The sequence below is a fragment of the Sciurus carolinensis genome, chromosome 1, assembly GCF_902686445.1.
Source record: "Sciurus carolinensis chromosome 1, mSciCar1.2, whole genome shotgun sequence".
Lineage (NCBI taxonomy): Eukaryota > Metazoa > Chordata > Mammalia > Rodentia > Sciuridae > Sciurus > Sciurus carolinensis.
The window spans coordinates 176,624,047-176,647,151 of record NC_062213.1 but is presented as its reverse complement, the minus strand read 5'-3'; the positions used below and the strand labels follow the sequence as shown (position 1 = coordinate 176,647,151).

General features: G+C 45.8%; 1 protein-coding gene across 2 annotated transcripts in view; it reads left to right on the top strand.

Annotated features, from left to right (window-relative positions):
* The window catches only part of Cfap57 (cilia and flagella associated protein 57), a 61,240-nt gene that overhangs the window by 32,207 nt on the left and 5,928 nt on the right, over positions 1 to 23,105 (top strand). For both annotated transcript variants that reach the window (XM_047552581.1, XM_047552590.1), the window contains exons 15-22: positions 322 to 512; positions 1,019 to 1,192; positions 2,188 to 2,346; positions 4,501 to 4,644; positions 9,641 to 9,757; positions 11,085 to 11,219; positions 11,303 to 11,446; positions 18,722 to 18,854. In XM_047552581.1, coding sequence (XP_047408537.1) covers positions 322 to 512; positions 1,019 to 1,192; positions 2,188 to 2,346; positions 4,501 to 4,644; positions 9,641 to 9,757; positions 11,085 to 11,219; positions 11,303 to 11,446; positions 18,722 to 18,854 — 1,197 coding nt within the window. The remainder of the gene's footprint in view (positions 1 to 321; positions 513 to 1,018; positions 1,193 to 2,187; positions 2,347 to 4,500; positions 4,645 to 9,640; positions 9,758 to 11,084; positions 11,220 to 11,302; positions 11,447 to 18,721; positions 18,855 to 23,105) is intronic.

The window sequence follows — 23,105 nt, the reverse complement described above, 5'->3', positions numbered from 1 at the left end:
TTTGCTGGGTGCTCTAGGGAGTCACCTAACCTGACTGAGCCTCAGCTTACTGTTCTGTAAAACCAGGGCACTAATACCTATTTTGCATACTTAGGACAGTCTTCGTGGCCCTGAACCTTCAGACATCCCTCTGCACCTTCCTAGTAACATTTCTGCCCAGAGCAGGAGGGAATGGAGTTGGCTGCAGGCTCAGAATCTTGGTGCCAGAGGCAGCTGCTCTGGCTGCATGGAAGGGGTGCGAAAGCACGCTATGTTGCTGCATGCCCCTGAGGCTGGTTCTGCTCACCCACCTTAAATACCTTCCCTGTTGCTTCTCTCCAGAAAGTTGCAACAACCAAAAGTTGCTTCTAGAATATGAGAAATACCAGGAGCTGCAACTCAAGTCCCAAAGGATGCAGGAAGAGTATGAAAAACAGCTCCGGGATAATGATGAGACCAAGAGCCAGGCCCTGGAGGAGCTGACTGAATTTTATGAGGCCAAGCTGCAAGAGAAAACCACCCTTTTGGAAGAGGTACTATGCATCCCTTTCATAGAGAAAGGGCAGGATGGGTTAGCTTAAGGAAAGCAGTTGTATTTACACAACTATTTGTTGAGTAGCTACTGTGCGCCCATATGTAGCAGGGGTGGGCATGAGAGACAAGGTTTCTACCCTCAAGGAACTTACATCTAATGGAAGAGAAAGTAATTTAATGAATAAATATAAAATTACAGCTGTCACAAGTTCCGTAAAGGAAACATAGGAAGCCTGGGTGACAGTGTCAAGACCAGAGGCAAAATAGGATGTGGGGATGTTGCTAAGTGTATGGTTGAAGTGATGGATTGATGGAGCCTGAGGTCTCCTGGATGGAGACCTGGATGGAAAGAAGGGAGACAGGAAGAGAGTGGACAGGTCAGGGAACCCATGGCTTCTGTTTCCATTTTTGTAATAACACTCATTTCCCATTCACCATGACCGGGCTCTTCAGCATCACAAGCCCCTTCTCCCATGACTGCATTCTCTCCCTCTCTCTGAGCCAGGCCCAGGAGGATGTCAGGCAACAGCTGAGGGAATTTGAAGAGACCAAGAAGCAGATTGAAGAAGATGAAGACCGAGAAATCCAAGATATCAAAACCAAATACGAGAAAAAACTTCGGGATGAAAAGGAATCCAACCTGCGGCTCAAGGGGGAAACAGGCATTATGAGGAAGAAGGTATCGAGCTGTTCCCTGAAAGACCTGGGAATGGGCAAGGGCAGGATTGCAGAGAAAGCTGGGACAGGTGAACAGAAAGCCCTGGGTACTGTGCAGAGTTCTCACCTGAGTGTCCTCACCTCCAGTGAGCAGGTTAGGAAAGGGGCTCTGGCAGGTGCATCTTTAGGCAGACAGACCCTGCCACATCCTCTGAAAAGGCAGCCACCTGGCTTTGCTGCCTCGCTCCTTTTCACGGGGATGTTGAGCTCCCCCGTGCACTGATAGGCTCTCTTTGGGCTTTCACTTCCAAGTAAGATTGATCAGAAAAGGAAATAAGGTCTTCTAAGCCTGGAAGTGTCCTTGGCTCAGGTGGGAGAGGGAGATGGGATGGAAGAGCTTTGTTTACAAAGGGAACAGGTATTTTTAGTTCACTTATGGTTGAGTGACGAATGATTCAGTTTATAGGTCCTTGTAGAATTGTCGTAGTTTCACCAAACCTTTAGCCTCAGAGAAGCCAAGTTCAAAGCGAACTTGTGTTCCTTCATATTAGAAATCATTCTGCTAGGAAGTCTGGGGGACAGTCTTGCCTTCCCGTCTTGGACATGCTAAGATGGCTCATCAGGTAGGGTCAGTCTCTGTGACCTTGGTGGGCCACCAATCCCAACCTTTTAAGGTCAGTGTGATGATGGAAGACCCAGAGTCCACGCAGGCATCAGGAGCCTCTTGTGCAGAGACAGGCCATCCTCATATACAGGGGATGGACCTGGATTTTATTGGATAGAATATTCCATCATCTTTTTGACCTGGGAAATTTCTGAGCCCCCTCAAATTCTACAAAAACTTACTCCCCAAAGTTCAGAAATGCTGTGTGCTCCGTGTTTTCAGTTGACAGAGGAGAGGTGGTCCAACTCACAGTTGGTCAGTGATGAGAAGTTCTTTGCATCAAGACATTTGGGAGGAATGGAGATGAGCTCCAAGACTTCAGGGGTCTTTGCTGTTGCTGTTTGTATCTGCAGTTCAGCAGCCTGCAGAAGGAAATCGAAGAGCGAACCAACGACATTGAGACCCTGAAGGGAGAGCAGGTGAAGCTGCAGGGAGTTATCAAGTCCCTGGAGAAAGACATCCAAAGCCTCAAACGAGAGATCCAGGAGAGAGATGAGACCATTCAAGATAAGGTGAAGGCTTATCTTCTGTCCTTCCAAGCCATGGTCCAGAGGGATCCAAGTCATGAGGGCAAGGCTTGGGACAGAGAAGGTCCCTGCTTCTTGAAACACATGTATTTAACTTGATCTCTGGGGATAAGCAGTCAGCGAGGTGCCCGTGGTGTACTTGGCACTGTGCTAATTACTGTTAACATGACACACTCAGTTCTGCCAACAACCGCAGGGTATGACTACCTAGGGTTCATGGCTCGGGAAGCTGAGTTCCAAGAGATTGAGTATCCTGCCCAAGGTCACACGGTGTATACAGGATGAACTTGGGACAGGACTCCAAGGCCCCTGCCCTCACAGCTCCAGGTATCCATCTGCATATTGGGGGCAGCTCACCCACAGTATTGCCCACATTAGTCCCCCTGGTTAGAGAGGGACTCCCCTGGGGTTTACCTGTGACTACTGGGTACCTTAGGGCACTAGAATCACTTTTGAAGATGCCTTTCTCACAAAGTGCTCAGAACACAGACACACATTCTATGGGTAGAATTTCGCAGTATGCAAAATTTAATATCATCCTTCTGAGCAAATCCAGACTCCGTACTCTCCTCTCCACACACTCTGCATCTGTTGTCTTAGCTAGGCAGAATTGTCCTGTGGGCGAACATGGGCTTCAGTGTTAGGTAAGTAGGTTTCAGCACAGGCCCTTCCATTTACCCAGCATTGCATCCTGGGCATCTTCTCTAAGCCTGCATTTCTCACCTGTATCAAGGAGTCTTGTGAGGATTAACTGGGATAGTACCTACAAGCCATTTCTGTGTATGAATGTTTGTTTTTGAATGTGGACTTTTGGGTGAGAGACTCAAAGCTCTCTTCAGATTCTCAAGGGGGAGGGATGACAAGAAAGAGGCCAGGGTCATGTGTGAAAACACCCATAAACAAAAAACAAACGAATGACCTTGGCAGTGTTCCATAAGACCTGACAAAATTGGCAACAGGCCAAATTTGGCCCAGGCTGTTTGCCAGTCCTGGACTACAAGGTAAAATCTGAACTCTTTAACCCATTATGCAAGACCCTGCCTTCCTCCCCAGCCCCCCAGCCCCACCTCTCACTTCCCCTGTGAACCACCACCTGATGCCCCAGCAGGGTTTGTTGAACACCCTCAGTACATACGATGCCTTCAGTGCCTCCCTCTTTGACAACACCAATCACAGCTTAAATTGTTTGTTAACACATCTGCCTTCCTAGCTAATGTCTTCTCCTGAGGGACAGATTGTGCCACACTCATATTTGGCAAAAGATATCCATTCAGTAAATTTTTGATGAATGGATAGACCCATGTTCCAATTGCCATTACGATGCAACAAATTACCTGAAAACTTAGTGATTAAGAGCAACAACTGCATTCTTATGCTCACAGATTCTGTGGGTCTGCAATCTGGACAGGGTGTAATGGGATGGCTTGTCTCTGTCCCTGATGTCTGGGACCCAGCTGGGAAGACTGGGGGCGATACAAACAGCTGGAGGCGAGAAGATCAAATGTTCCACGTGCCCTGCACCTTGGCAGGGATGGCAGTGAGGCTGGGCTCAGCTGGGTCCTTCTACCAGAGCCCCAAGTGTGCCGTCCAGCCTGGAGGGCTCAGTATGGTGGGAGCTCTGACAGAAGACGACCTCGCCCACGGTAAGTATCCCAAGAGAGCCAGGTAGAAGCCATGTAGCCTTTCTGACCTCGTCCTGAAAGCCACACAGCATCCCTTCGTATATTTGCTGAATGACAAATAAGTAAGTCTTAAGTGCAGCCAGATGCAAGTGGAGGAACTTTAATTCTATCTGCTGGTATAGAAGCATCAAGATCACATTGTAGAAGAACTACAGTGTGGGATGGGAGATGTAGCTGCCCACAACCTACATATGAGTGAGTGAGAGTGAATGAGTGATTGAGTGAGGTTCCTGGCCTAAAGGCAGATTCTGAATTCTTTAACCCAGTAGGCAAGCACAGAGGCTAAGGAGTCAGTGCTATGGCCTGCGGGGAGAGAGTTGACCTTTGTATCCCCAGTGAACAGAGAAGACTGGGCCTGCTCAATCAGGAGAATCACAGGACTTACATTCTTTGCCCTAAAAGGATTCCATGTGCCAGAGCCTTGTGATATCTCACTTCTCACTCATCTCACCCCCAGGAGAAACGAATTTATGATCTAAAAAAGAAGAATCAAGAACTAGAGAAATTCAAATTTGTGCTTGATTACAAAATAAAAGAGCTGAAGAAGCAAATAGAACCTCGAGAGAATGAGATCAAGGTGATGAAGGAACAGATTCAGGAGGTGAGAGCCCTGTGCAACCCTCTCACCTTTCAGGCCTGCTCTTCCTTGTTACTCCACATTAGCCTCAGGGGAATCAAAGTACTCTTCTTAGTCCCTCTCTGCTCCCTAGGTGTGTGCAGCCTCCACTCCACGGACAATGCCACAGGGAAAGCCCTGGCACAGTGGAGGAGGGCCCAGTAATGTAGAAGTCAAATGCTCCAGAATTAGGCCTGGGGTAGGGTGTGGGCTAGTTTGGGGGCCTGCCTCCACCTGTGGTGTGCCAGCCCTAGGCCTTCACCCAGAGACCCAGTGCTGGGCCTTCAACCACCAGAGGGCAGTGTATGCTCAGCCAGTGGCCTCTCACCACCAAGCACAACCGCCCAGTTCAACGTTGTTTCTCGACTGGAAATGGTGGGGCCCAGGCCAGGGCATGGTGTTTGGACTTAATCTGATAAGAAATGAGAAGTCCTCAAAGGCTCTTGAGCCAAGAAGGGCACAATTAAGAAAATGTTCTGGGAAACAAACAGGATGAAGTAGAGAGGGAAGAGATTAAAAGCAAGATCAGTTGGAAAGGGTTTCTGAGAATCCAGTGAGGTTAAGTGTTCCCCCTTGTCCCCTGGATCCCTACACATTGCATTCCTGTGTGATGTTTGTTTACCTGTCAGGCTCCTCTCAGTGGGCAGAAAATAGCTAATGGTGGGGTCTGTGGTTGATCTAAAATTGAAATCTTTATTTTTCTTCTTAATTCTTCATTTTTAAAACCTCACCCTTTCTCCAATTTTTTTTTTTCTCAGAAAGTGGTACTATGATGCACCCAGTTACTTAAAGTAGAAATTCAGAAGTCTTTCTTGATTCAGTCCCTTCTCTTAAGCCTATATCCAAATCATCACTAACGTTTATCCAATCAATTTTCAAAAGACATTTCAAATCCATTGTTCCTTCCCCCCCTGCTGCTGTCACCCTCCTCCAAGCCGCCACCACTTCTTATCTGGTCTCAACTCCAGGCTTCGGCCTGGTCTCCAGGGAGAGGTCAGAGCAAATGCCCTAATGAATGGTGTCCCATCCTACCCAGAATAAAATCCAAAGTCCCACAAGCCCTGCACCACCTGACCTCGCCCTGGCTCTCTGGTCTCATCTCAAGTCCCTGTTTTCTGTTCCATCCACCAGTTTTCTGACAGATCCCTTGTAACAGGTCAAGCTTTTTCCATCTCAAGACCTCTGAAGGATTGCTCCCTCTGCCTGGAAGGCTCCTCCCCCAGATTGTCACATGACTGACTTCTTTGAATCTTTTAGGTTTCAGCTGATATGTCACTTCTTCAAGGGAACCTTCCCTGACCAGTCTAGACAAAATAGCATCCTGCTCTCTAGGTGTTTGTGCTAAATAAGGACAACAGGCACTATGCTGTAGGTCAGCACTGATAATCCCACTAGAATCGGGGGCCCAGGAGCTATGATGCTGGTGCTGGTCAGTCCACTGAAGAGACCCCTTTTCTCTAGAAGGGCCAATAAAGAAACTAGATGGGGATTAGTCCAGGGAAGGGAGTGTGGGGGGAATCTAGAGACTGTGGCAGTGACTTTCTTCCTAGTAGCTGCCGGCTGTTCTCTCTGACCTCACCTGACCACAGAGCTGCCTCCTCAGGGCCTCCTACCATTCTGGAATGCCAAAAATGGCAGATGTCTTAGTCCTTTCATTAACAAAATACTTTAGACCAGGTAACTTAAAAACAACACAAATTTATTCCTCACAGTTGTAAAGGCTAAGAAGTCCAAGATCAAGAGGCCAGCAGATTTGATATCTGGGAGGGCAACTGCTATGTGCAGAGGGGCAAAGGAGGCTGACAAGCTCCCTCAGGTCTCTTCTATAAGGACACTGATTCAATCAAGGGAATGAAGAACTCTTGTGACCTAATCACCTGCCAAAGTCCCCATCACTTAATACCATTACCCTGGGATTAGGTTTCAACATATAAATTTTGGAAGGATACAAATATTCAGACTATGGCAGCAACCCAAGAAGATGAGAGAAAGATTGGAGCCCCCATTCTCCTGGGTGGTCAGTATGCTGCAGACCCCTGAAAATCCCATTTCTCACTCCTCATTTGACATATTTGTCCACTGGCTTTAAGATCAGATCCATAGTTTGCTAAAACTCAGCTTACTTTCCACCCCAACATATTTTCCCAGACAGTAATAGGGGCCAAGCAGGGCATCGATACTCAGCAGAGTATATGCTTGTGTCTTGGGAATGATTCGAACAAGGCCCCTCCTAACCCCACCCCATGCCAGATGTCGCCAGGGCTGACATCTGGGCCTGGTTCCTTCCAGGGGCCTCTGACCTTGGAACTTTCCTCAGGGAATCAGACTTACTCAGCCCACCCACGGTAGATCTCCAGTGAAGTTCCTCTTCCACAGGAAGGAGGCCTCAAGCCCTTGGCTCATGTGTAGAGCTGAGATCTCTGACTGAACACATAACCTTCCTTGGCTCAGGTACCTCCCCTCACATACACTTTTCCAACTTTTCACTGTCAACTCCAGGGTCCCTATCTTCTTCCTAGGGAAGAGATTTCTGGAACCTTGTTGTTTTGGTTTCTAATTATTTGTTTATTCATCTAGTAACGGTTTCTCAACATCAACACTATTGATTCTCTGTGGTAGGACTGTTCTGTGCATTGTGGGGTATTTGGCAGTATCCTGGTCTCTCCCCACTGGGTGTAGTAGCATCCCCTTCCCAGGGTGTTACAACCCAAAATGTCTCCAGACATTGCCAAATGTCCTGTGGGGGCCAGGAGGAGACGGTCTCTCGCCCTGCCCCACTACTTTGAGTATTACTGAGTGTGATGAACAACGTATGGAAAAGTAGATTGAGTTCCCATGCCTGGAAAGGGGTGCTTGTTCCAAATACTAAGCTAGCCTTCTGGCAGTCCAGTCAAATACTCAAATTTTACATGTTTCATACTTTTTCTATAAAACAGTAATTTGAGGCTTTGCCTTAGGGGGGGAAAAAAGCAGAGATTTTTAAAATGCCATCCTGTATCTCTCTTTCATTCTAACTCAATTTGTCACTGCTGACTTAAAATTGGAGAGAGAGCCACAGATGACTGTAGGCACTCAGGCATGACTTTTGGGAGCCCTGCAGGAGAAATCCCTTTCTCTCTTACAGCTGTCATTTGCCTGGTCCAGGATACTATCATCTCTCACCTGGGCCCCAGCAGCAGCTTCCTGATTGGTCTGCCTGGCTCCAGTTTTGCTCTTTCCAGTGGAACCTCTGCGTCAGGCAGCTCAGGCCACTCTTGGCAAAACCTTGGCAGTCCCAGATCTTTCAAGATAAAGACCAAATTTCTCATCATTTGATCCTCTACCTTTGGTCCTGGATGACCCAGCTCAGGTGGCCTTCCCAGCTCCTTCCTCCTGTCCTTCCCCCACTGCTCCCTCCTGCAGCCACCTGGAACCACTGGTAAAGATGCACCAGGCTGCCCACACCCCTGGTCCTCTGTGTGTGGTCTTCTCTCTGCCTGCAATTCTCTCTCCTCTTTTGTACTCTAATACTTACTATTCCTACAAAAGCCAGCTGAAGCATCCCTTTTCTGGGGGTCACCTGCTCACCTCCTCTGTGCATGCACAGGACACTTTCCGCCTTGACCACCGATGTGTTTATCCCATTCCACCTTCGTTTCTGACTCACTTCTCCTATCCCTCTGGTCCTGAGGCTTCTTGAAGACAAAAACCACCTCTAATAAGTTCTATATTCCTAAGCTCATGACAGCTGGGCAGACCTTTCTATTGGGCACATTCTTTCTCTGGCTGTGCAGAGACAACCCTTGCTGTGTGTCCTGTCCAAGGTGGCTCTACATAGCTTCGCTAACACTCCCTGTTTATCTTATTACTCCTTTTCCAGAGGCAAGTGGCTTCAGCCCCTCCTCACTGTTCACATGGCTTCCCTTTGCCCTTCACGCTGCCATTCATTCCCTCAGATATGTATAGTGCCATCTTTATGCCAGGTATTGTGTAAAAGGGCTATTCTGTCGTAATAAAATGTTCCCAATAACAAAATGTTCCCTTTTCCTGTCCAGAATGGATGTGGCTCATTAGGGCCTCTGGTAACCCACAAAGTCAAGAGCCTTGGACCTGAGCAAAGGGCCTGGGATAGATTTGGGGGTACTCCACCCAACCATGAAAAAAATCCAATGAACTAGCACATCCCCCCATCACTGAGCCTCCCTAGTAACAAGATCCTGGTGTCCACCAAATTTCGGGTGCAAATCAAGCATCGCCTTTTGCTCTGGCAGGGACCAGTTCATTGCAAGCTCACAGACAGCCCCTCTCGTCCTAATGGGAAGTTTCAGTTACCATTTACACATCTTTAGTTAACAACATGAAGCCATGAACAGAAAATCTTTCAGATGGTCCCTGGTAGCTTCCCGATCTTCCTTTGAAGATGGGATACCCTTCAGTTATATTTTTTAAGACCTTTTCATGAGAATGATATGAGACTGAGGTCTTGTCTTAACCTCCTCTTTACTGTTTTATGCCTTAAGTTGGGGACACCTCTGTGCCATGCCAGTCCCTCAAACTCTCTGCTTTAGTCTAAGCTTTCTGCTTTAAAATGACTGCGACCCCTGAGGGTGAGATTCACTACAACCTCACCAAGCAGGTGAAGAGGGGGCTTCCCTGGAAAACCTGCCTCATGTTATAGTTGAGATTTCAGTACTTGAGAGTTAACAAGTTAGAAGGAATTCAAGAAGAGAAAGGGATCAGCAGTTAAGGAAAGGGAAGGTAGCCAAGTGGGAGACTTCCCAGCATGCCATAGAAATGCATGACCCTGGGTCACCACATCGGTCAAGGAGGTAGGGGCTTTTAGGATGGCAGGGAGTAAGAAGAAAAGCTTTGTTCCAGAAGACATTGAAAAATAATGCCCTAGTACTGGGGAACGTACCCACCAGAAGACTTCAGTTCTCAAATATAATGTTCATATTCTCACCTTCTTGTTCTTGATGTTTTTTTCCCTTGTTCTCTATAGATGGAAGCTGAGCTGGAGCGTTTCCATAAACAGAACACACAACTAGAGCTGAACATCACAGAGCTGTGGCAGAAATTAAAAGCCACGGATCAGGAGATGCGCAAAGAGAGACAGAAGGTGTGAGGATTTTCAGAGTCTGGCATGATTGGACTTGAAATCTGGCACCTGCCTGCAGTGGGCAGCTGGCTTCTCAGAGACAACCAACCTATCGCTAAAACACTCTTCCCATTTTATGCTCTTTATTTGCCCACAGCGCTGCCTGATCTCAGAATTCAGCTGAGACTACAAAACGACTTGGAAACAGTGATCAGGGGTAGGAAGACAGTACTGGAGGAACATTCTTAGCTTTTGCCTTGTTTGGCCTAGAGAAGAACATGCTCAGTGAGGTCATTTGTGGTCAGTGTTTAAAGGTTTTCATGACCAAAAGATTGCTGAGGCCAGGAGAATCTCGGAGGTCATCCAAACCAGTCTCTTTATGTTATAAACAAGGACAGTCAGTCCAAAGAATTAGGAGGTTAAGAAATTCATCCTGCACCCACAGCTGTTAGTGCATCCTGAGCCAGTCTGAGAAAGGTCTTCTGGTCCTGGGCCAGGACGTAGTTATACCTTCATCCCCAGCACAGGCCACCTGGTAACATTTGCTGAATCACATTGAATTTCCATCCTCCACGTCAATCATTTACTTTGTCTGAGATAATACCAGAAGCTGCTGGGCTACAAATATGAGCTGGTTAAAATACTGTCCTTCACAAGCTGGAGAAGCTGATGGGTTATTTGTGGCATGTGCATATTGTAATGCAAGGCAGAATATTATAGAATGTTGACAAAGAGTTAGAAGAGTGAAAAGAAAGGAGAGACCCTTTCTAGGTCAGGGTCAGAGTTTTCAGATATCAGAGAAAACCTGATTGAAGAGGGGGCACTAGTTCAAATATGCAGGTGAACAACCTGCCCAGTCCTGTGGGGTTTTCTCCACACCCTTCCATAGCTCCTGTCAGGAGGGGTAAGCACCAGATGAGCTAGTAAGGGGAGCTCTGGAAGCCCTGGCTGGGGATTTGCCAGAGAGTGATGATACCATCTATTTTGGCTCTAGAGGAATATGAGGAGACATGTGAGCTTCCTTTCATCTTTTAAGGCCTGTGCTTCTGAAGGGCTTCCAGAGCCAATAAAGGAAGCCGTGTGTGTGGTCTCTCAAGGATCCAGAGCCAGGCATTGTAGGTTCTTCAGACCAGATGCCCAGCCAGGCAGCATGAAAGTTTCAGTGCTGCCATAGGCTGCCACTAGGCCTGTGTAGGTCTCCATGCCTACTGTGTCCCCTGGCAGGCAGCTGTAAGTCCCAGAAGAGGTGTCTCTTGCCCCTTTCTGTGCTGTTGCCTCCATCTGCAGTCTCTGCCCCTCTACCTGGAGAGCGCCCCACAGTGCCAGAAGTAAATGTCTCTGATTGCAGGAGCGGGACTTGGAAGCGGTGGTCAAATGGTTTAAGACAGACCTTCATAACTGTGTGGCGTATATCCAGGAGCCCCCGCTGCTGAAGGAGAAGGTCCGAGGTCTGTTTGAGAAGTACGTGCAGCGGGCAGACAAGGTGAGCAGCCTCCCCGTGCAACCCTGCCCTGCCCTGCACTCTGGGGCCTCCCCACTCGCTGAGAACCCCCTCGGCCCCATCAGGTAGAGATCGCAGGGCTGAACACAGACCTGCAGCAGGAGTACGCCCGCCAGCGGGAGCATCTGGAGAGGAACCTGGCCACGATCAAGAAGAAGGTGCTCAAGGAGAGCGAGCTGCACCGCACCGACTACGTCCGCATCATGCAGGTACCAGCACGCACCCCCCAGCTCCCCGGGAGGCCAAGCTGTGGGAGATGGCGGTGGAGGGTCCCTCCGGGACCACCCATCCTCAGGGCTCCCAGGCATCCAGGGAACCCACTAGCTTTCCCTACAGCTCTCTTTTGGCTCCTGTCCTCTGTTGTCTCAGAACTTGTCCTGGCTGTGACCGTGGCCAAGAGCCCACCAAGGAGCCTTCCTAGGCATCCCTTTGCCTTTTCCTGTTCCAACCCTATCCAAAGCACACCTGTGTCCTGCCTCACTCCTCTCAGGCATCCCGTCCCTTGGGACCTTCGTCCACATTACTTTAGCTCTCCTAAGTCACTCTCTCCCTTCTTCCCTCCTCTGTTTCTAACTCTTGTTTCATCTTATTTTGTTTTGCTGCTTTTTATTTTGCTGTTCCCTCCTGCTAGGACACGCCTGTCTCACCTGCCTCTTCTCACTTTTCTGGTGCCTCAGGTCCCTACCCTTATCTCTTAGTTCAGAGCTAACCGCACCCACCTGAGCTGGCCCCACTCTGACTTAAGTTCTTCACATCCACCCCCCCATGATCCTTCACAGGGCTGCTCAGAGAGCCTGGCCCCATTACTGCCACCCTCACTCAAGCATGTTGTCAGGACTGCCCGTCAGGAGGCACCTGCCAGATTTCTGTTTGGGTATCAGTATCATATGAGGCAAGTAATGTGAATTAATATCAAAAGAGAACATCGGAATCACATTTATAAAACACATACCTTTTTATACTTACATTTCTTTAATGCCCTAATTAAAATGCTGGAATGGGAACAAGTTGCAGGTGGATTGAAACTAGAGCCAGGCATGACGGATCTCAGGTCATTTTACAGCCAGCCCCACCTCCTCTGTCAAACCATTGCCCTACTCTGGGCCACAAAAGCAGTCAGAGGCCCAGAAAGTTGGCAGGGCCCTTGCACCAGCAGCCCCACACAGAGTCATTGCAAGGGGCCTCAAGTGCCCAGAGCATGGAGCAGCAAAGAGCTGGAATGCAGCAAAGTAGGCAGTGGGACCAGAGTGACAGAGGAACATTTGTCGGCTGGTGTCATCGCTGAACTCTCATCTGTGCTCTGCCTGCACTGGCACACAGGCCTGAGAGGTCCTCTGAAGATTGGGTCCTTTAATCTATGCCAAGCAGATGCCCAAAGCAAATGTCAGTCCTAGGAGGAGAGAGAAAGGAACTGAAGACCATAGGCTGACTGTAGGGTGCAGGAGTCCACATGAGGCTGCCAGGACAGGCATGTGCCCTCTTTTCATCCCCTTTCCCCCTTGTTCCCCTGAGCCAGGGTGGGGATGGGGAGAAGAGGAGACACAGCAGGGCTCCCGCCCAATCCAGCCCAGCCTCTCCTGCAAGGTCAGTCCCCAGAAGAGCATCTTCCCAAGCAGCATTGTAAACCTAGGTGCTTTGCAGTCCTCTGAATCCAGAGAAGTGACTCAGACAACTACAGGGAGCAAGAAAGAGGTCCTGTGGGCAGGGCTCAGAGTTCACAGCCCCTCAACCAGAGGCCCCTTGCTGATCACAGTGGGGCTCTGTGTAAGAGTCTGTTTACAAAAAGTTAGGAAGATTTTTTAAAAGGAAAACTTTTGAACTGCTGTTCTGGATGCTAAAATTTGTTTCCTTATTTGATCTTAAAGTTAGAGAAGGACTGAGCCAGGGCCAGGCCAGATGGCAGGGTTTAAGCAAGCAAATCTCAACTTGGAATATGTTCCCAGCCAGGGTGTGGAAGGCAAACGGGCGCTGTCACTGTGTGGATCTGAGTTATGCTGCTTCTGACACTCTTTGGCCAGGAGGTCATGGGTAAATTCCTTGACTTCTCCAGGAGCCGCCCTCCTTATCTACAACATGGAGAGGAAAACACCCACCTTGGTAGTTACTATGAGGATTGAATGAGATTAAAGCACTAGGCACTGTGCACAGAATCAGTGCACAAAAAAATTCCATTTCCCTTCTCTTCTTCCTAGCAAAGAATGTATATAGGAGCAAGGTAGAAACCAAGTGGGAGAGCCTAGAAACCCCTCACAACAAGGGCCAGGTGCCTGCTCCTGGGGGTGGGTGAGGGGACAGCACAACTGACTCCAGACCCCCAGCCTGGTGGCTAGGGACTCCTGCTGCCTTGGCATGTGTTTGTCAGGAGTTTGCTGGAACTGTGTCTGCAGTTGCCAGGCCCTGGCACCTGAGGAAAGCTGGGATGGACATGGCATCTGAGAGCTACTCATTAGAAAATAACAAAAAATGAGGCCACTTTCTCATTTGTATATTCAGATAGGAGCTTGGGGCCTCCCCACTGCATTCCTCAGTATACTCGCAGATATGGAAATAAGAGTTGCTACAAAATACAAACATCTAGGACACACATTCATTCATGTCACATTCAAGAGCCTCTTACACAGCAAGATTTGTGTGAGCCATGGAAGATTCCAAGATTCCCTACCCTCAAGAAGCTCCTCATGGGGAACTTGGACCAGATTCAAGTAATCTCGGCTCCATATGGCATATCCCAGTACAGTGGGTTCGTGGGGAAAAGCAGAGCACAATTATGCCATGGAAGATTTCTGAGGGAAGGGGCATTTGAGATGAGCTCAGGACAGACAGAGGGTGGTCAGGGATCAACTAGGGAAAAGAACTCTGCAGGCAGAGAGAATTGCCTGAGGAAAAAAAAAGGAAAGGGGCAGGGGTGATTTTAGACCCATGAGTCCACAGACCTCAGTTTGTTAGGGGCAGAGAGAAAGAGCCCACTGGAATGGTAGGTAGCCTGGTAGGTAGCCTAGGGTGAGGCTGAAGAGGGCCTTCCACACCGTGCCAAGATCATGAGGTTCATCCTGAGCACATTCATGACCTGCAAGGCTTCTTAAGGAGGCAGGGGTGTTGTCTTTGTTTGATAAAGATGGACTCCATTGGCAGGGTGGACAGACTGGAGGTACTCCACAGGCAGGCAGACAGTCAGGTGGCAAGGAAATGCATTAGATTACTGTTGTTAAGGGTAAATGAGAGGGCTTAGAAAGGAGCAAGCTGTGATGTAAGAAAGTATTTTAGAGTAGAAATGACCAATAGAAATGTCTTACACACAGGATATAGGTGAAAATAAGAGCCGAAAAGGAGTCTGAGATGGCTCATTTTGCACAATGAGACAGATGGTGTTCCCACCAACTGTGGGTTTCAGAAAGACACCTTGGATGCCAGGCTTCCAAGTTACTGGAGCAATACATCTGCTGCTTGCCTTTTTCAAAAGGTATCTGACTCTGAGATGGCCAGCAGGGGGTGCTATAGACATTCCCTTTCCTGCCTTGCCCTGCCCTGCCCTGCCCTGCCCATCAAGGTTGTCTGAAAGATCTGCCAGGGTCATCAGGCTGTTCCAAAGGCCTAAGGCAGTCCTGGTCAGCTCAGCATAGCCCTTTGTTTAGAAATTTCCATTTATATGGACCTTAGCTTCCCCTAGCCAAGTCAGTCTTTCACATTTCCCAGACTATGCATTCAATGAGTCTCAGGTCAGATTTTTCCTGCAGCTGAGTAGTTAGATGGGGGTCTGGAGATTTGGAAGAGTTCGTGAAAGCCATCCTGACCAGGGAGCTATCAAAACAGAGGACTCAAAAGCCTTGTATAGTAATTTTTAATTCACAAAGCTACCAAATGTACATACAGTTGACCTCAGTGTGATCTCTGGACTCCTCAGAACATATGCCACCCTTGGAAACATTTTTTAAAGAACCCAAGCTGTACTTATTGGGGATGTCCTTGGCCATTACACTACGCAAGATATTGGAATGGAGGTAAATGGGAGGTAAGAGCAGCAGTCATGGAGGAACAGGGCACTTTGGAGGCAAAGAGGCAGCTTCAAACCCAGTGCTGCCCTTTATCCTCTACCTTATTTCCTCATCCAAAACATGTCTGATAATGCCTACTTTATAAGGTTGTTGTAAGGATGAAATGAGGTGATTATGTAAAATGTTTACTATGTTGTGAGGATCCAATCAACCCTTGCAATTATGACTACTCTTGTTTTCATTCTTAATAGCAAGCTTTTAGTGTTTGTGTTCTGCTTGCTCCCTCTTGGCTCCAGGCCTGGAATTCTTTTCTCCAACCTCTGTTTCCCCTGAGAACCTTCTTCACACTGGGTTGGGCCCCTGCTTCTAACTCAGATACCATCTCTCTGCATTAGAACCTAGAGGGACCTCCCTTTTCCAGCACAATGACCAGTACACATCAAACTTTCAAGAACTGGGTAGTAGATGATTTGGTTTTTGAATGAAGGAAGAAAGGGACAAACAAAATAAGAGCTTCCGTTTTCATTGAGTCATGGGCCTCAATCACACTCTAATAAGGACAGAATCATGCCCTAGAAAGGCCTATTTAGACAAGGAGGGATCATGGAAGTGTCAAAGGCTGGCCATGAGATCAGAAAGAATCATACCAAAATATACCATGAGCCAGAAATCCCAGTCGCGGGGTTGTAGCTGGTACAGGGGGAGGGGAGAAACTAGGACAAGGGGTCCCTGGGACCATAACAGTTGTAGAGGGGAGAGGGACCAAGAGCCAGTTACAGTCACAGCTGGGTGAGTGCAAGGTGCAGCTCAGACCCACTTCAGTAGGAGTCAGTGACAAAATAGAAGGAAATGACCAAGAAAAGGAAATAACCAAATATGTAACCTGAGAGGATTAAAAAATGGTACTTTAAGTTTCTAGTCTTCATTCTGATTATCAATATTACTTTACTGAATGAAGCAGAAGTGAAGCTAAGCAAAACCAACTAAGAAGAGTAGAGAGAGCCCCCAAGTCAGCAAGTTTGCCTGTGACTTTCTTAAGGCTCGTTTTTTTTTTTTTTTTTTTTTTGTGGAGCTAGGGATTAAACCCCAGGACCTTGTTCATGTGAGGCAAGCACTCTACCAACTGAGCTATCTCCCCAGTCCTTTCCTATCGTTCTTTTAAGACCCTCCCTTGTGTTCTAGTCTCCTATACTGACCCTTACCCTTGGTTTGTAATTTCTTTATTAGTAAATAGCTTCTCTTATTTCAACCTGGTGTGCACCACATTGATATTGATTTGCTTATCCATCCCAGAAACATCTTTGAGCACCTCTTACATGCAAGGCAGGATCCAGGGTTTTAGCACCCAATAAATACCTACTGAATCAATCATGTCATGATATAAAGTTGGCATGGGGAAGTTCCAGGGGAGGAGACTAGCAGAGAGTTTTTCTGGAAAGGAAATGTAGGCAATTCATCACCAAGGCCTGGATTGGTTAAAAGGGTAAGCATTAGATGGAGAAAATTTGCCGACTCAGAAAAACAGACACAAAGCCTGGTCCAGAGAACAGGGGATTGTTCACTGAGGACTGGGCACTTCATCCAAGAGGGAGGGAATCTATTTTTTTTCCTTAATTTTATTTTTACAGACTGCATTTTGAGGGAGTCTTTTTTTAATGAGAGAAACTGAAATTAAGTGATATACTGAAGCTCTAAAGGTCTGGATCTGTCTTTAAATGAAGAGTCTCTGAAGGGAAGGAATCTTTGGGATGTCTTCAGCAGTCCCAGCACCCTCCTGGCTTGGTGGACACATACCCGTAGCAGAGAAGGGCTTATCTAGCCCAGCTCGGTGAGAAGGTGTTTGAGACTTGCCCTGCCCTAACTCCATACTCCCCACTCCTGAGACTGTGCCCCAAGTTCATTCCTGGAGCAGGCCCATTTCATGTAGATTTGGCCTGCAGGGCTTTGCTGCTCAGAGTGTGGCTTGCAGACAAGCAGCAACATCCCTTGGAAGCTGGTTAGAAATGTAGACTTTCAGCCCCCCCAATCCTCAAGACCCACTGAATCAGCAGCTTCATTTTAATAAGGTGCTCGGATGATTTGCTCACAGTCCTAGCGAGGCTGTACGGTAAGCAAACCAAACAGTGAGGCCAGCGGCTCTAAGAGCAAAGCCCATGGGGCTGGGCCTCCTCCTGGTGCCACCTGGGGGACCCTGTGCTAAATGTGAAGTGGAAGGTAGAAGCCTGAGGTGTGGGGAGAGGAGAAGAGACTGTTTGGACCTGCATGCAGCACCCCAGTAGCTGGCCTCCAGCAGCTTCGTTCCTGCTCCCTTCTACTCCCGTCCCACTTCACAGTGACACAAAACTGCCACAGTTCCTCCCACGTCAACTGTGTCCTGTGTACCTCTGTGTCCTGACTTCTATTATTCCAGTTCTCTGGGACACCCTTTACCCTCTCCTTAGACATTCCCTTAAGCCTCAGCTCAGGGGTCAATTCCTAGCAATCCGTTGGTCATTCAGGCATGGCTAAGTGCCTTTCCTCTGTGACCCCACCCTCCATCTTAGCAAGGTGGCCGCATGCTAAAGTGGGCCCATATCTGCCCCCCAAACTGTAAACTCTTCAAGAGCAGAGGCCAGGTGTCACTTTGAAAATACCCCAGGATCAGCACGGTGACTAGTGCATAATGGGTATTCAGTACTATGTATTGGATGGATGGATGGATGGATGGATGGATGGATGGGTGGGTGAGTGGAGAGATGGATGGACATTTGTCAGGCATAAACAAGATCAGTGATACTTCCAATGGATATAACTGATGTTAATTATCTGGTTATTTTTCTGTGTTACTAAATAGAATGATGTTGAGGACAGGGACCATGTCTTATTTCTTTCTTCATTCCAAGGTACTTAGTAGATGCCCCATAAATATAGGTTCAACAAATGAATGGGAAAAAAATGAATAAAGGATAGCTCAGTACTTAAGAGCCCAAGCAGACTGTTGGGTTTAGACTCCTGACTCTGCCACTTGCTAACTGTGTGATTTAGGCCAGTTACACACGTCTGTGCCTCAGGTTTCTCTTCTATAAAATTGTGATCATAGAGACTGGACATGTGGTTCAGTAGTAGTGTGTGCTCAGTGTGTGTGAGACCCTGGATTCAATCCCTATACCCACCCAAAAAAGTATGATTGTAATAGAATCTAGCCATAATGTTATTATGATGCTTAGATACATTAAAGTTGTATAAAAAGTGCTTAGGAAAGCATTGCTGATGTTCAAAAGAGCACAGATGGATGGGAATAGTGCTGAGCTCACCTGAAAGTAAGTTAGGTATTACCTTGAGAGGCTGAACAATGAGCAAGCTAAATATACTCATGCCCCAATGAAGATCCAGAGAGTCCACCTGGGTCCAGACCAACACTGTCCATTCCCCACCCTCGATCCCAGGAGGCATGCCTTGTGTCTATCAGTCATTCATTCATCCATATTCACTCTTGTCCCTTCTTTTCTAAAGGAAAACGTTTCCTTAATCAAGGAAATTAATGAGCTCCGTAGGGAACTGAAGTTCACCCGGTCTCAAGTTTATGACCTTGAATGTGCTCTGAAACTGTCCCAGAAAATCCGACCACAAGAAGTTAAAGAGACAGGTAATGTCATCAGTGACTAGGGAGATGGGCATTGGGATAAAGGGACCAATGGCACCACAAGCAGGTCTCTCTTTGGCTTCCTCCTGCATCAGGTCACATTCACTGTGGCCCTCTGGGAACCTCTCCATGCCACATGCTTGCTCTTCAAAGGATATGTGAGGATTGTCCCACATTCAAACACTCACATGTCCACAGCCCCCTGTCTGAAATCCCGAGTTAGCTACAATTTGGAATTGAGAATCTTTCAGGCTTTAGAGAGAGCATGCTACATGTTATGTAATGTCCCTAAAGGGGTTCTGGAATAGTGCCCTAAAATCAAATACATTAGTATTCTGTAGTGACATATGAATATTCACCCTAAGCTTCATGAATTTAAAAAAGCATTCCATTTTTAAGTCTTTCTGCATTTTAGAATTGTGGTCAAGGGATTGTGGACCTATATAATTAAAATGGAAGACAAAAAGGTGAGAAGCTATTTAAAGGGAGAGAGGAAAGGATTTCATAAGAAGTACTCAATGAGTTATAACCCCAAGTGCCTCTGAATTACTAACGGCCAGGATAAAAGGGGAAAATAAGGAAATGCTATTGTTTATGTAGTTCTACTTGTATGGCAAAAGGAAGGTTTTCCTAGAGAAACAAGTCTTTGCCTGATACTAAATTCTATGAGAAACTTATCACATGCGTCTTTTTGAAAGGAATGCTGCATAATAGTGGATGAACTAACTATAGGCATTTCAGGCAATAAAGAAACATTCTTTAGGTATCTGCTTCTTATCTGGACAATCAACACATCCAAGAGTATGAGGCGTAGCTATTACAAGTAATCCAGCATAGTTCAAGTATTTTGTTTTGTGACAGTTTATATATAGGAGACCTGGATGAACTGAAACATCCCATGGCCACAGATTAGGTCTTGCAAATGTCAGCTGACTCAGGTATGGTGGGTATTTACAGTATTACCACTGGGGGAAGGTAGCAGAAAGGTTTTACTCAAGGAGCATTCGTTTGTCTCAGGTGTCCTCCATGATCATGGAATGCCTAAGTCTAACCTCTGATTTTAAACATGGCCCACCAAGACAAGTCAGCTCAAAGTATACATTCTCAAGTTATATAAAAAATTGGCCAGTTCAGTTGGTATATAGGAATGTTTTATCTGGAATAAGAGAGGTTTTTATCCCCAAAACATTACTTTCGTTTAAACATTTATATTAAATTTTCATACACATGACAATCAACTAACATCTAAAAGACACACCTCACACCTGCTTTTCAGTTACTAAACCAAATCATGAACCAAATCATGAGAATTGCTGACTAAAGATGGCTACTTTAAAATCAACTAAAATGGTACTTTAAAACCATAAGAAAAAAGAGAACACAAAAGGAAATAAGACACACAAAATTTTGAAAGCTGGTAACTGATTTCATAGACCCAAGAAACCTAAATCCTAAGCCAGAAATGGAAAACCTGGTAGGGAGGGGGCTATTGTAAACTACAAAGCCCTCAAAAGTCTCAGGAATTATCAGTAGTGGGTATCTCTGGAAGTACAGATGAAGGTGGGGCTGAAAACAGGAGGAAAAATCTAAAAAACCATTAGACCTTCCTAGACGCCAGTACAATGGCTACAAGTAGACTCACTTCAAGTCTATGATCATGAAATCTCAAAACACAAGAATACAAAGAAAAAGTCCTCCAAATTTCCAAGCAGGGTGGAGAGAGGTTACATGTAGAGAATTAGAAATCCCCATTACAGGATACAAAATCAATGCACAAAAAAGCAATTGTGTTCTTTATATACTAATAGTGAACAATCTGAAAAGGAAATTAAGAAATCCATTGCTGGGTGTTGTGACACATACCTGTAATTCCAGCAAGTTGGGAGGCTGAGGCAAGAGGATAGCAAGTTCGAGACCAGCCTCAGCAACTTAGCAAGATCCTAAGCAACTTAGCTGAGATACTGTCTCAAAATTAAAATATAAAAAGGACTGATGATATGGCTCAGTGGTTAAACACCTCTGGGTTAAATTCCTGGTATCAAAACAAAGCAAAAAACAACAACAACAAAACAAACCTCTAAGGAATAAACTTAATTAAGGAGACGAATGACTTAAAACTACAAAATATTGCTGAAAGAATTTTAAAAAGACCAATAAATGAAAAGATTTTCCATGTTCATGGACTGGAAGACTTAATATTGTTAAAGATGTTAATACTACCCAAAGTGATCTATAGACTCAAGGCAATCCCTATCAAAATTTCAATGACATTTGCAGAAACAGAAAAATCCATCCTAAAATTCATATGGAATCTTAAGGTACCCTGAATAGCCAAAACAATCTCTTTTTGTTTGATTTTGTGGTGCCAGGGATCAAACCCAGGGTCTTGTGCATGCTAGGCAAGTACCCTACTGCTGAATTACATCCCCAGCCCCAAAACGATCTTTAAAAAGAAGAACAAAGTTGAAGATCTCACACTTCCTGATTTTAAAACTTACTACAAAGCTTTAGTAATCAAAACTGTGTGGTACTCGCATAAAGGCAGACCAGTGGAATAGAATGGGAGTTCAGGGAAAAAGAAAAAGAAAAATCCTCATATATATGATCAAATGATTGTCAACAACAGTGACAAAACCATTCCATGGGGAAACGATAGTTTTTTTTAACAAGTAGTGTCAGAAAACTAATATCTGCATCCCAAAGAACAGAGGTGAACCCTTAACATATACATATACAAAAATTAACTCCAAGTGGATCCAAGATCTAAACATACAAGCCAATAGGTACAGTAGCATGCTCCTGTAGTCCCAGCTACTCAGGAGAGTAAGGTGAGAGGCTCACGTTAGCCCAGAAGTTTGAGGTCAGCCTGGGAAACATAGCAAGATCTCATGTAAAAATAAATAAGAGCTACATCTAAACAACTCTGATATGGAAGCATAGAGGGAAAGCTTCATGACATTGAATTTGGCAATTATTTCTCTGGTACATGTCACTAAAAGCAACAGGCAATAAAACAAAAAACAGATAAATTGAACTACATGAAAATTATAAAGCTCACATGCAGTAAAGAACACTGTCAACAGAGTGAAAAGGCAACTTACAGAATGGGAGAAAATATTTGCAAATCATACACCTGAAAAAGGATTAATATCCAGAATATATGAAGAACTCCTACAACTCAAAAGCAACAAAATGGACCAAGAACTTGAATAGATATTTATCCAAAGAAAATATACAGATAACCAATAAAAATTAAAAAAAAATAAATAAATAAAAGCATGAAAAGATACTCTATGTCTCTAATCAGGAGAAAAATGTAAATGAAAACCACAATGAGATGCTACTTCTCACTCACTAGAATGGTTATTATTTTTTAAAAGTGGGGGTAGGGATGTACCTCAGTGATAGAGCACTTGCCTAGCATGTATAAGGTCCTGGGTTCAATCCCCAATACTGAATAAAAGCATATTAAAAAAAAAAAAAAAAACAGAAAATAGTAGTATAGTAATGATGTGGAGAAATTGGACCCTTGCACACTACTGGTAGGGATATAAAATTGTGCAGCCACTATGGAAAACAGTATGACAGTCACTCAACAAAATATTAAAAATAGAATCACCATATGATCTAGCAGTTCCACCTCTAGATATGTCCCAAAAGAATTGAGAATCAGGAACTCAAAGATACCAGTTGACAACTGCCAACAAATGGAAGCAACCCAAGTGTCCATTGATGGATAAATGGATAAACAAAATGTGGTATGTACATGTGGTAGGGTTCAGCCCTATATAAGCCTATATAAGCATATCAAAGCAGAATGTAGAAGTAGAAATCAAAAGAATCAGCTAACACAATTGAAATTGTTGCCTCTGAAGTTTAAGGAATGGAGTACATGTTATGGGAGATAGTGCTGTTATTTGTAATAACCAATGAAGGGCTAATAAACTCCAAATGATGCCCATATATTGTGGAAATAATAACTTATCAAATTCAGAAAACATGTCACTAGGAAAAGCATGTTTGCCTTCCAGTTTTCTACTACAGGCACATCTCTCTCTCCTCTCTGCCCCCAGTATCAGGGATTGAACCCAGGGCCTCACACATACTAAGCAAGCACTCTACCACCGAGCCACACTCTCAGCCCTCTGAAGGCATATCTTTTTTAAAAAGAGAGCAAGATGTGGTGGCTCCACACCTGTAATACCAGCTACTTGGGAGGCTGAGGTGGAAAGGTCCTAAGTTAGAGGTTAGCCT